The 12,587-nt window shown below is 40.4% G+C and overlaps 1 protein-coding gene across 1 annotated transcript in view; it reads right to left on the reverse strand.

Moving 5' to 3' along the window:
- Positions 1–12,587, reverse strand: part of RAPGEF5 (Rap guanine nucleotide exchange factor 5) — a 246,904-nt gene that overhangs the window by 112,071 nt on the left and 122,246 nt on the right. The window contains exon 8 of the mRNA XM_030933057.1: positions 2,539–2,612. Coding sequence (XP_030788917.1) covers positions 2,539–2,612 — 74 coding nt within the window. The remainder of the gene's footprint in view (positions 1–2,538; positions 2,613–12,587) is intronic.

Here is a 12,587-nt window from a genome sequence, read left to right on the forward strand (position 1 = left end):
TAATTAAACTGCCTATCCTGGAGGGTTTGCTGTGAGGTTTAAATACATTAATAAAAACAAAGAGCCTTAGAGGGTCTAATATATATGAAGTGCTGCCCAAATGTTATTGTTAAGTGTAATAATACTGCTCCCAGTATTATTACAGAAAAGGAGAATAGGAGCACAAGAGAGTTAAGTCGCCCAAGGTTTTTTTGTTTTTTGTTTTTTTTTGAGATGGAGTCTCGCCCTGTCACCCAGGCTGGAGGGCAATGGCACAATTTCGGCTCACTGAAACCTCCGCCTTCCGAGTTCAAATGATTCTCCTGCTTCAGTCTCCCTAGTAGCTGGGATTATAGGTGCCCGCTACCACGCCCAGCTAATCTTTTTTTTTTTTTTTTTTTTTTTTTTTTCAGTAGAGACAGGGTTTCATCATGTTGTCCAGCCTGGTCTCAAACTCCTGACTTCATGATCTGCCCGCCTTGGCCTCCCAAAGTGCTGGGATTACAGGTGTGAGCCACTGCGCCTGTTACTACCCCAAGGTTACTGTGCCAGAGTCAGGAAAAGAACCCAGGCAGTGTGGCCCCAGAGGCAGCACCCCTAGTCTTTACAGTATGCTGCCCAACATTTATTGAAACTCTCCTATGTGCCAGGATTGCCAGAAGCCTTTTATGTGCTTCATTTCAACCTCATGAGAAGCTTATAATATCTCCATTTTGCAGAGATGAAAACCATGCATGCTAGGTACTGCCTAGCATCGTGGGGACACCATGGGGACAAAGACTTAGGTGCCCTACAGGATCTTCCAGGTTTACAGCCACTAAGGAACATCCCTTAAGGAAGAAGGGCTGGGATGTAAACCCAACTCTAAATGCTCTCTCCACTCCACCCACATGTGACAGCATTAAAACAGGGAGTTTCCTAAGCAGAAAAGGTATTTTTAGTAAGAAAAAAGCAGCTAACATATGAGAGATCTCTGGTAGATAGGAAGCCTGTGTACAACAAGGCCAAGTCTCTCTGGGCTTAGTGACCATCTTAACCCTCTATAGACCTCAAGTTTTCAGCAGCCTAGAGGTACTTTTCCCATGGTAACATATTTCATCATGTATGGGGAAGAAGGAATCAGGATCCACTTAACTTGCTTAAAATATGCTCTGGAATGAAGATTGAAGTAATTTGAAATACTGTGAAGGGCCTGGCAAATAGGTGCTCAAGCCATTATATGTATATATATCAATCAAATAAATTGTACATATAAATTACACACATATGTACACACCAATAAGCATACATTTTTATTTCTAATTCTGCCTACATATCTGATGGTATAATTCTAAGTTTTCTTTAAGTTCACCTCGCATGATTTGAACTACTTATTCCATCCAGGGAATTTCTATAGATGGGCCTGTAGAATTAAACCAATAAAACTGGTGTTTCCACTATGGTAGCAGATCAAGTTTTCTTACACACCACCAGAGGAGGTGACAAGTGCCTGCCTTCCTACCCAGCTTAGGCCTATAACACTTATAATGATGTCATGCTGCCCAATGAACTTAATTCAACTTTCAAACCTATGTAGAATCTGTTCCTGATCTAATTATCTATGTACTGGTTTCATGATTTCATCCCTCTGTATGTCCTGTAGATATAGTTATATAACCATTGCTGAATAAAAATCACAAAATCCTGAACAATAAGGTCTGTGTATCCTTTTGAGAAATAAAATTGCATTCAAACAGACATTTACCCATAGAATAAGTTCAGAACAAATAAAGAATAACAATATTTTAAATTTAGAAACCTTTGTCCCACTAGTAATTTAAGACTTTAAGAAATCTTGGAGAAAGTGGTAAATACACTGAGCTGGGGAATCCCTGCACAGGTTTGCTTGGAAGCCTTCAGTATAATTTTAATATGAACTTGAGGACTGCTGCATGTTTAATATTACCACAGCAAAACAATGTGACTTTGTTAAAACATTACTGTCCAGGCAACCTTTATTGAAAAAGTTAATGTGATTCGTCTGACCAGAATCAACAGATTTGTAACCTTAAAGGTGAAGTGAGATGAGTCAACCAGGCTGAGTCGGAACTTTTAAATGCTCCACTGTTGTGTAAAGTCAACAGCTGGCAGCACTAGGGTGTCCAAAGTTTTTATGGTGCAGTAGTATTTGGAGGTATGCTACCTAAAGCATATTCATGCCATGATTTAGCTACTGGGAGGTGGCACAGAACCTCTGGCAGGCCAGTGCTGTCAGCTGGCTCATTCTCCACTGCCTGCTTCAGGGGAACGTCTGCCCTTCACTCATTTCCCTTGCTTTCTCTGGGAAGTAAAGTGTGTCTATCTGACCCTCTCCCATAAATCAAATTATAAATTTAATTACCAGTTTAGGACCCTTAGTGTGGAACACCTTTATATCAAAACTGAGCACTTTATTCCCAGTAATGTAGCTATTTACAAAACATAAAAGGTAAAACCTATATCAGTTTTGAACACCTGCATTGTCTCACCACCCTCAACACACTCAGGTATGATGAGGGGCTGTCACAGAATTGATCATACCTGAGAATCTGGAACACTTTCGGCTTCTGTTACAGCTACATGTTTGTCATTGTTTTCTTCATCTTGTTCAATTGCTTTAAAAAAAAAAAGAATACTATTAAACAAATATATCATCAAAGAAAAAATGCTTCAGATAATTTTCTTTCAGATCACAATTTAGCGGGAAAAAATGTTAGATTCACAAAATGTAAATAATGGCATTATTTTTTGTTAATCAAATGTGAAGTTAGCTAATAGCACTGGGTATTTCTCATGCATATTATCTCATGCATTAAATCAACGGCAGTGAGAAAATTCAATCTTAATTCTGTTCTTCACCTAAACCCATCCAGACATCATCATATCAGTATTGTGCTTTACCAAAAGGGCAGTTGGGCGTATAAGATGAAGACTTTTATTCATTTCATGTGAGAACAGCCATATATATTTTTTAACGTGGCTTTCTGGTTCGCAGTTTAAATGTCATATAATAAAGGAAGCACAGTATTTTATATCTGGGTTGCGCAGTGCATTGTTACCACAAAATTCCATACCGTGGAGTCCTGAATCCATCTCTCCCTTCCCAGCATCACCCTATCCAAGCCCTTATCACCCTTTCTTCATTGGTACAATGACCTCTTACACAAAGCCCCTGACTCTAGCCTCTCACTAATCCAATCCAGCTTGGGCACAATGCTAAAATAATTAGTCTCAAAAAATATAAAAACAACAAGTGCCAGACTTTGGCTTATGTATTGCTTATCTCATAGTGTCTGAACTTCTCCTGCTCATCACTGAAGGGCTTCTCTGAACTCTCTAGCTTCCTCCAAATGTCCAATTTCACACTGACATTCAATACCAAAATGTATTTTACATAACTGATCCACGCATAATGACTGGATTACTTTTCTCTTTAGATAATTTGTTCTTCCGTTTTCACAAATATTTACGGAGCAGCTATTATGTCCATAGCAGGAGATGTGACATTCAACAAGCCTGGAGAGAGTAGAGACCACAATAAATTCAGATCTAAGCTTAAGAACATGGGGAACCACAAAAGAATTTTAAATTGGGAAGTGCATGATTTGATGTATATTTTCAAAAGTTCTTTTTTGCTTCTTTGTGGAGAACAGACTTGAGAGAAACAAGAGCAGAAGCAGGGAGACATCAGTTGCTGTAATGTTGCTTGCAGATGACAATGACTCAGATCAGGGAAGTGGCAATGAGCAGGAAAAACATGGAACACTGGAGCTGTATTTTTTTAGACAAAATGGACACAACTGCCCAATGAATTGAATATGGAAGGAGAAAAAAGGACATGAAGGAGAAGCAATCAAGGATTACTCCTAATTAGTTACTCCTTGTATCCACTATGCCATTTATCCTTTTCGCCCTTTCCATCAAAAGTAGGCCAAAGCATACCAACCTAGCTGACAGTGAGGTCACCCACTGTACTTATTGACTCAGTTTGCATTATTCTGTGGCTTTTTTTTTTTTTTTTTTTTTTGAGACAAAGTCTTTACTCTTTTTGCCCAGGCTGGAGTGTTGTGGCACAATCTTGGCTCACTGCAACCTCCACCTCAGGATTCTCCTGCCTCACTCAGCCTCCCGAGTAGCTGGGATTACAGGCGTGCACTACCATGCCCAGCTAATTTTTGTATTTTTAATACAGACGGGGTTTCACCATGTTGGCCAGGCTGGTCTCAAACTCCTGACCTCAAGTGATTTGCCCACCTCGGCCTCCCAAAGTGCTGGGATTATAGGCGTGAGCCGCCCCGCTCGGCCTGTGTACTTTCAAATATTGTGCTCTCTGCTCTGTATTTTTTAAAATATCATTTCATGTACCTTTTGCTTTTGTATGCTGTTCATGCCTGCTGTGTGGTGCCTACCATGGAGCCTACCTATAATGCTGTGCATACAGTAGGGCTCTGCAAATGCTAACCGGCATGAACAATGTATCCCCAAGTGATCAAAACTGCACTGCTTGACTATGCCTACTTATATAATAAGCTACTTCTTTTGTAACTATTTATGAAAGAAGAAAAGAGAGAAATTCTTCTGTTCACTCTTTGGATAACTAGGATAACTCTGACCAGCTGAGAATCTAAAAGCAAGGTAGGAAGAGGTGAAGTGGGTAGAAGCTTTTCTTCTATTTTTCAGAGAAAAGTTCCATTCATGCCTGTTCAAAGGGGGTTCCCTGTTGCTACTGTTGCCCAGCTAGGAAGAAACTTAAGAACAAAGAAAAACATTCGTGTTTTCTCTGAAAAACTAGAGGTAAGACTATAAAGGGAAAAATAAAACATAGAATAATATCCTAAATTCCACTTTAAAAATGCAATGGGCTACAGAAGTAAGGAATTCCACTTAACCAATTGAAATAATAGAAGAAGCCTTTCCTCATCCTGGAATGCAGAGTAATTTTCTTGGAGGGCAAGCTGATCATATACTAATGCGAAATAACTTCACATGAAAAGCAACCATACTTTGGCACTTCATTTGTGCTTTATTTGAATTTTTGCTCTTTAAAGTGCTAATTTCAATGAAAATGAAGAAAATTAAATTTCAGAATATTTTAGCCTACTGAATTCATGTTTTTGGTTTTAAAACAACAATGCTCTAGGGTATAGGCATTGCTTATTCTTACCTTATTATACTAGAACATAGAACATGCAGGACACTAAATCATAATTTCAGATTGAGAGTTAACACATTTTTTTTGAGGCAGGGTCTCCCTCTGTCACCCAGGCTGGAGTATGGTTGCACCATCATGCCTCACTGCAGCCTGGACTTCTTGGGCTCAAGCGATCCTCCTGTCTCGGCCTCCCAAAATGCTGAAATTACAGGTATGAGCCACTTCACCTGGCCTCACACTACTTTTTAAGTTTTAGGAATAATTCTTAATACATAGAAATAGAACTAACGGAGGAATAGATGAACATAAAAGCAAACCTAGGATAAAGTGTCAGTCCTGTATTTATTTCTAGCTTATCCCCAACAATGCTACATTTATTGTCACATCTTAAAAGACCTCAAAATCAGTTGCCTACCATTATGCTGAAACTAACAGGGTGAGAATTAGAAACAAAAGCAAGTTAAGGGACTTGGCAAAGCTAACTTTGCAAGCTAAATCTGCATAATGGACAAACTCTCAAAGTTCTGCTGGACGCAACCTCAACCCCCTAATGACAAAGAAAAGACAGCATAAATAACATTATTTTCTTGGAAATATGAACAATTATACTTCTAAGAATGCATCTTGGGAGCAAAAGTATATTTATCCTAGACAAGGATTTATGATTATCCTATGAAGCTGCACGTATAAAATATATACGGTCCCCTGAAAGGGAGAGCTCTGTTGACCCTTTAATGCATAGATTAATGTCAAAAAATAAATGAAAACACAATTTCTCTCTTTATGCCTTCTAGAGGTGTGGCTCATGTGGTGGGAAAAGGAGGAAGGAGTTATTTAGATTTTTGAGTTCAATCTTTCTTTTATCTGATCAGAATGAGAGTTGGTTGGGGAAAATTTCCTATGCAAATATTGATTCTGGGACAGTTCCCTCCAGTGAAACACGTACACAGGAATGACAGCCTCTGGGACCAAGAGAGGCTAGGAGCCTCATTCTCTGCCAACACAAACCATCTCCTTATCTCTCAGCACACAGAGTCTAAAAGCAAGTAATGGCCTTTGAAAATAACTTACCATAACAAAAGATACAAGTGCAAGATCTAAAGCATATACTTTAGTGAGCATTACTGCCCACAGGAGAACTAAGCATGTATGTGGATTAATTTACACTGATTCGGTAAGGATGCCTAGTTTAAATGTATCTATTTGTAAATTAGCCAAGAGGGATTCAAGGTGAATGACTGCTGAAAGCCTCCTAGGATTGTGGGGCTTAAGTTGATATTGCTTTCTGATTGCCTTGGGGACAAAACAGGTTTTCTCTCCCCAGGACTTACTAGGATGGGTGGCAGAATACAAACAAACAACAACAAAAAACAACTCTGCCAGTAACGCTACTAATAATAATACTTAAACACGAAGGGGACTGACGTCCCTTCTAAATGATGCTCATTTAATTTCCACTGATCAACTTTGTAAAGGTAAGAGCCCCACTAACAAGAAAACATTAAAACACAATGACTGTCATGTGCTGACTCCCATCGGAACCATTATTTAAAAATCAACCAACCCATTTCTTTAAAAAAAATCTTACAAACCAACCACAAAGATGACTACAGATACAAATGGGGCATTTCAAGCCTCAATGTGAGAAATCAGCAAATAATGTATTGGGTACTCTGCCAAGAACGAAAGTTTTGGCAATAATACAATCTTTCACCTGTGTAGCATTTTCACAGAGAGAAAACTCTTGCATGAAGGGTCTCATCTGATGTTCAACCTGAAATGCTGGGCAGGTAAAATCATCCCCCATTTTACAGATGAGGAAACTGAGACTAGTGAGGTGAAGTAACCTGCCTTAGGCCTCACATATAAAATGTACGTGTCGGTGACAGTTCATCACCGCTACAGTCAAGGATGGAACAGAACAGGGCTGGTCAAACTGCACATCAGCAAATCCATTCACATGGATCCTGACCAGGGTTTCTTTTCCCTTTTAATGAAACAGAACAGAATATCATAGGAAGAAGAGAAAATAAAGATCAAAATGTATTGCAACTAGTAAAGTATTTTTCACAAGTATGGATGAGAGGTGTACTAGGTTGGAATCTTTTACATGCTCTGTAGATTGTGGACACAAAAATGTTAGGGAAACACCACAGTGTTTCCAGGCCACAGGAGGCAGAGCCCGGTTCTTCATTATCTAAATAATCAGCGAATTTTTTGTACCATCCTGGAGTGGGGTCACAATGTTTACTTCTGGAGGCCCTTCAACAACACTCCATCCACATTCAGCCCTGGAGGATGGCACAGAAACAAGCCTGCAGTGAGAAATGCTTAGAGAGTATACTCATTTTTGCCTTCAATATATAATCATAAATGCTTCCAAATACTCAAATCTCTTCCATTCTTTAAAAAGGAAGAAAAATGGTAATTGTAACCTTTCTGCCTCATCACTGTATTTCTTCAGTGTTAAAATTAGAAAAGTAGGGGTCAGTGTTCACCATCAAGCCACTCCATATGGTATTATAACCTGGCCCATCCAGTGCCATTGAACTTCTCTTTGAAGGTGAACCAATGACCACTACATCTCTGCTCCAGCGTTTTTTCTCAACCCCAATCTATTCAGCTGAACTTGAGACTACTGACTTAAAACTCTCTTTTCTGTGTACTTATCATCCTCAAGTCTTCTAAAAATGCAAGCTTTCCCCAGGTTCTCTTTTCTCTCTTTGCCTCTTTCCTTAGTGATCTTATCTGTTACTAGGGTTTCAACTTTCACTGCAATGCGGTTTATTCTCAAATCTGTCTCCATTTCTGCCCGCTTCTCTGAGTTCCAGGCCAACATTTCCAGTCACATATTGAATATTTTCATTTCACAGAGGGTAATATATCTGCTACATACAAGCTGCTGTGATAGGTGTAGTGGCACAGTCTGCACCTCAAGAAACAGTAATTGATTTAATATGGCATGAAGACATGAAGGTCTGAAATCACAAGCATCTTCCTGCTTCTGGGGTATTTCAGTTTAGATCACCACCAAGTACTGAAGCTACAAATCTCAGGCACCCTCATGGTCCTCCTTCCGCTGAGCCCTCACCTCAATCTCACACTAAATCCTGCCACTTCTACCTCTGTAATGATTCCACCCTTCATCCTCTCTGCCATGGTCACACCTCATGTAGGCTGCTATGGCATGGCCTCTCCCTCCATCCATTCTCCACACAGTTGCCAGAGCTCCATTCCAGAATGGAAGTCTGATCAGGTCATCCCCCGATCCTGCCTATGCCTGCTTAGAGCACATGAGAGTCACACAGTGAGATAGATACCAATTCAGGCTCCACAGCCCCATCCCCAGTGTCTCTGAGGCCATGGGACTTAGCTCATGGATGTGCAGGTTTGAAAGCTCTGACACCTGTGATCCCCACTCTGTTGAGCACTGGCCAGTGTTCAGGTGGAAGCCCTCAACCTGGCCTCAAAGGCCAGGCCATTAGGTCTTGGACCCTCTCCCCAGGTGCATCTCTTCCTTTGTACATTTCTTTGTCTCTAACCTGGAATGCCCTTGTCCCTGCCTTCACCAGGTGAAATTACTCTTGTCCACTGGGCTCCCCAGTCCAAATACCAGCTCCTTAATGAAGAGTCTTCTGAGTCCTCACTCTCTGCATCTAAGGCCCCTGACAAAATGAAGAGTACTTCCTCCTAGCCCAACAAAGCTCTTTTTCTGTACACTTGATATTTTTTAGTCAGCAACACAAATATCTGTCTTTGCTAACCCAAATTATGACTTCTTCAAGAGGACAGAGGGTACATTTTCATATTCCCAGTGAAACTGACCCAATAGTCCCATAGACAGTTTTTTTTTTTTTTTTTGGATAAACATAGAAATTGACCTTTCTGGTCTTAAAGCTTGAAACTTATATTTGTTTTATCTGAGTTCTTTCCTCAGGAAACAACCTTTAGGCTTCTCAATAAAATAAAATAAAATAAAATAAGATAAAAAGAATTGAAACTCACCAGATCACTGCATCCAGACATGACAGGCCAGACCCTTCATTCATCTTGATTGCTTCCTTGCCCCTCCCTAGTTCCTGTTTTCTTATACCTGTTACATTTCTTCCCTGCTAGATAAGCTCCTAGTTATAGTTGGTCAGGGAAATGGATTTGAGACTGGGCTCCCAACTCCTCGACTGCAGCACCCAATTAAAGCCTTCTTCCTTGGCAATAATCCTTATCTCAGAGATTGGCTTTCTGTGTGCTGAGCAGCAGGACATAGATTAAACCCCTCATGTTTCAGTAACACCAGCACCTGGAATAATTTCTAGAACACAGAGGTGCTAAGTAATGGTCTACCGAACTGAACAAAGGTAGTCAATTCAGACAGTAATAATTATGAGACAGATATAAATAGAACAAAATGTCAATGCAGTTTGGGGGGCGGGGGTTAACATCATGAAAGGCATCCAGGAAATGTAGATTCTGATAGGTGGATGAGATAAGGGGAGGAATGCAGTCAAGGTGGAGAGCTGGTATAAACAAAGGTAAACTGAAGAAACCCCTGGGATCTGACACGGGAGCAGGAAGTAGATCATAATTGGAAAATGTTAGAAAACCTCTGGTAGAGGTCCTGGCGAGGCTGCACTGAACTATGTAGCCATTGAGGGCAGGTCAATAATCTGATACCTCTTTGTGCCAACGTTTGTTAAACATCTGTTCAGCATTTACTTAGTAGGGCTAGTGAAGAATCAAATTTCTATTAATAAAAGGTGAATACCATTTCTTGGAATTTAGCAATTCACTTTTCTTGAATTATCTCAATTAGGAATTTTTCTGATACTTAAAAATTATTTTGTAAATTATAAATTAACAAATTGTAGTTGTGTTTATTTTCTGACACTCATAATTTTTCCAACACACTAAGGAGAGAGATAAAGCATGTACATGGATAAAATCACATTGCCCAGACCCAGCAACACCCATGTGCCATCTGGTTTCAGAATTATCACTACTCACCAACCAAAGCCAACAAGTCTATAGGTTGGTGCGGTTGCCTTGTTGGGCCTTGAGCAATGATATAATGCTCACTGAAAAAGAATTCCTCAGTCATTACACAAGCTCAATAATAAGTATTTATAACTTTTCAGTAGATAAGACCAACTTCTGTGGCCAAAGCAGAATCCATTTACATCTGACAGTTTTTGATTCTTCATTTAAAAAATCTCAGTTAAATGGGAGCATATATGCATTATACCAGTGATGTTGTAGGGCAGGTGTGTGGTTGGTACTCTCCTTAATTAGATTCCAAGATTACGCTCACTTTACAGATGGAAAAACTGAGGCTATGAGATGCCACATAGTTTGCCCAGAATTATACAGGAAGTGATTAAAGGAGATAGTTAAGTACACTCAGGTCTGACACTATCTGTACCAATATGTTTTAAAGATTAAAGAGCCTAAAATAAATTGAACAGAAATGAGGCTGAAAACAAACAAACAAACAAAACGCAGGAGCTTTACTTCAAACAGTGTAAGCATGAACTGACTTGGATTTCCTACTAAGAACTAAGGAATCTGATGTTTAAAGAAGTGATGTTCGATGAGCCAGTGAGGGATGGGGCGGGGATTGGAATGGAAACTGGCTGCCTTTCAGTTCTCAGGGTCCTGCTGGGGAGATGTGCCCAGGTGGGCCTGTGCTGGGAGAGTGGAGGCAGGAGTGGTCACTGGCAGCTCTGTCATTAAGGCTGTAATGACTTACACAATTTTAAGTGCTCCTACCCATTGCCTTCCCCACAAATCCTCCCTATGCCTTCCAGCTCATAGTTCTATAGGAAAAAGATAATAAATGTTTGCTACATGAAAGAAATGTATTATTTTTATTAACATTTGAATATAGGCATGTTGTATGTTCAGGAAAGCCACAGCACTCAGACAGCACAATAAATCTACTGTGGGGAGACTGAAAGCAGAGGTGGCTGAAAAGCTCCCATTTCCCCCATCAGTTGCTCCATGCTCAGCACACTTGACTGGGGGCAACTTGAGCCACTGAGAGGGGGTTCCGGGTGGCCTCGCTCCACCCTCCCTGCTGCCTTACTGACTGCATGATTTATCCCTGCCCTACAGCAGAGAGGATTCCATTTCAACTCTTATATCTTTTTTTTTTTTTTTTTTAATAGCTAAGACTCTCCAAGCTTCTCTTCTACTTCTTAATAGGCTTTTACAGTGTTTTCTTTTGATTAAGATTTAATATACGTCCACTCAATGGAAAAGTTATTCAACAGAAAACAATGATAATGTCATTAGAGCAAAAGGTATCTCATATCGGTTCCTTTAATTAGAGCATAAATACTTATCCTGCTGGCTTGGGGTAGTAAAGAGGTAATCAGTAATTGATACCAGTAGCCCGTTTCATTGCCATTCTTATAAGGAAATGTATTGGGAAAAAGGTGTTCTTTTGGCTGGGTGCGGTGGCTCACGCCTGTAATTCCAGCAGTTTGGGAGGCTGAGGTGGGCAGATCATCTGAAGTCAAGAGTTCGAGACCAGCCTGCCCAGTATGGCAAAACCCCCTCTCTACTAAAAAAAAAAAACCAAAAAATTAGCCAGGAGTGGTGGCGAGCGCCTATAATCCCAGATACTCAGGAGGCTGAGGCAGGAGAATTGCTTGAACCTGGGAGGCAGAGGTTGCAGTGAGCTGAGATGGCACCACCACACTCCAGCCTGGGCATCAGAGCAAGACTCCACCTCAAAAAAAAGGTTTTCTTCTAATGCAAAGGTGGCTTGTGTATTATGCAACTAACATAAAACCTTGATAAACAAAAATCAAGTTAACCTTAGCAACAGGTTTGGGTTTTTTTTTTTTTTTTCAGTATTTTTCTTGGGAGGCAGAAAGGCTTTACTTTCTTCATTTGTGTTTTGAGACAGAATCTTGCTCTGTCACACAGGTTGGCGTGCAGTGGCGCCATCTCGGCTCACTGTAACCTCCACCTACCGGGTTCAAGCAATTCTCCTGCCTTAGCCTTCCAAGTAGCTGGGATTACAGGTGCCCACCACCACGCTTGGCTAATTTTTGTATTTTTAATAGAGACAGGGTTTCACCACGTTGGCTACGCTGGTCTCGGACTCCAGACCTCAAGGGATCCGCCCACCTCAGCCTCTCGAAGTGCTGGGATTACAGGAGTGAGCCACCACGACTAGCTAGCTTTACTTTGTTTGTGCCTTTCAAGGTTGTGTTCTGGTGACAATACAGATTCAGGGCAATCTGCTATCATTACACAGTAAAATATTGAGCAGTAACGATTCCTAGATATTGCGAAATGTTCATTCATTTTAAAAGATCCTAGTGTACTTCAGTACTCTACACAATTTCTCTCAGGAATTAAATTGTAAAAGATTTATTTCAGCCAGCAAAAGAAAAACAACTCTGAGCCTACCTTTGTGTCAGTACAAAGCTCT

The sequence above is a fragment of the Rhinopithecus roxellana genome, chromosome 6 (genome assembly GCF_007565055.1).
Source record: "Rhinopithecus roxellana isolate Shanxi Qingling chromosome 6, ASM756505v1, whole genome shotgun sequence".
Taxonomy (NCBI): Eukaryota; Metazoa; Chordata; class Mammalia; order Primates; family Cercopithecidae; genus Rhinopithecus; species Rhinopithecus roxellana.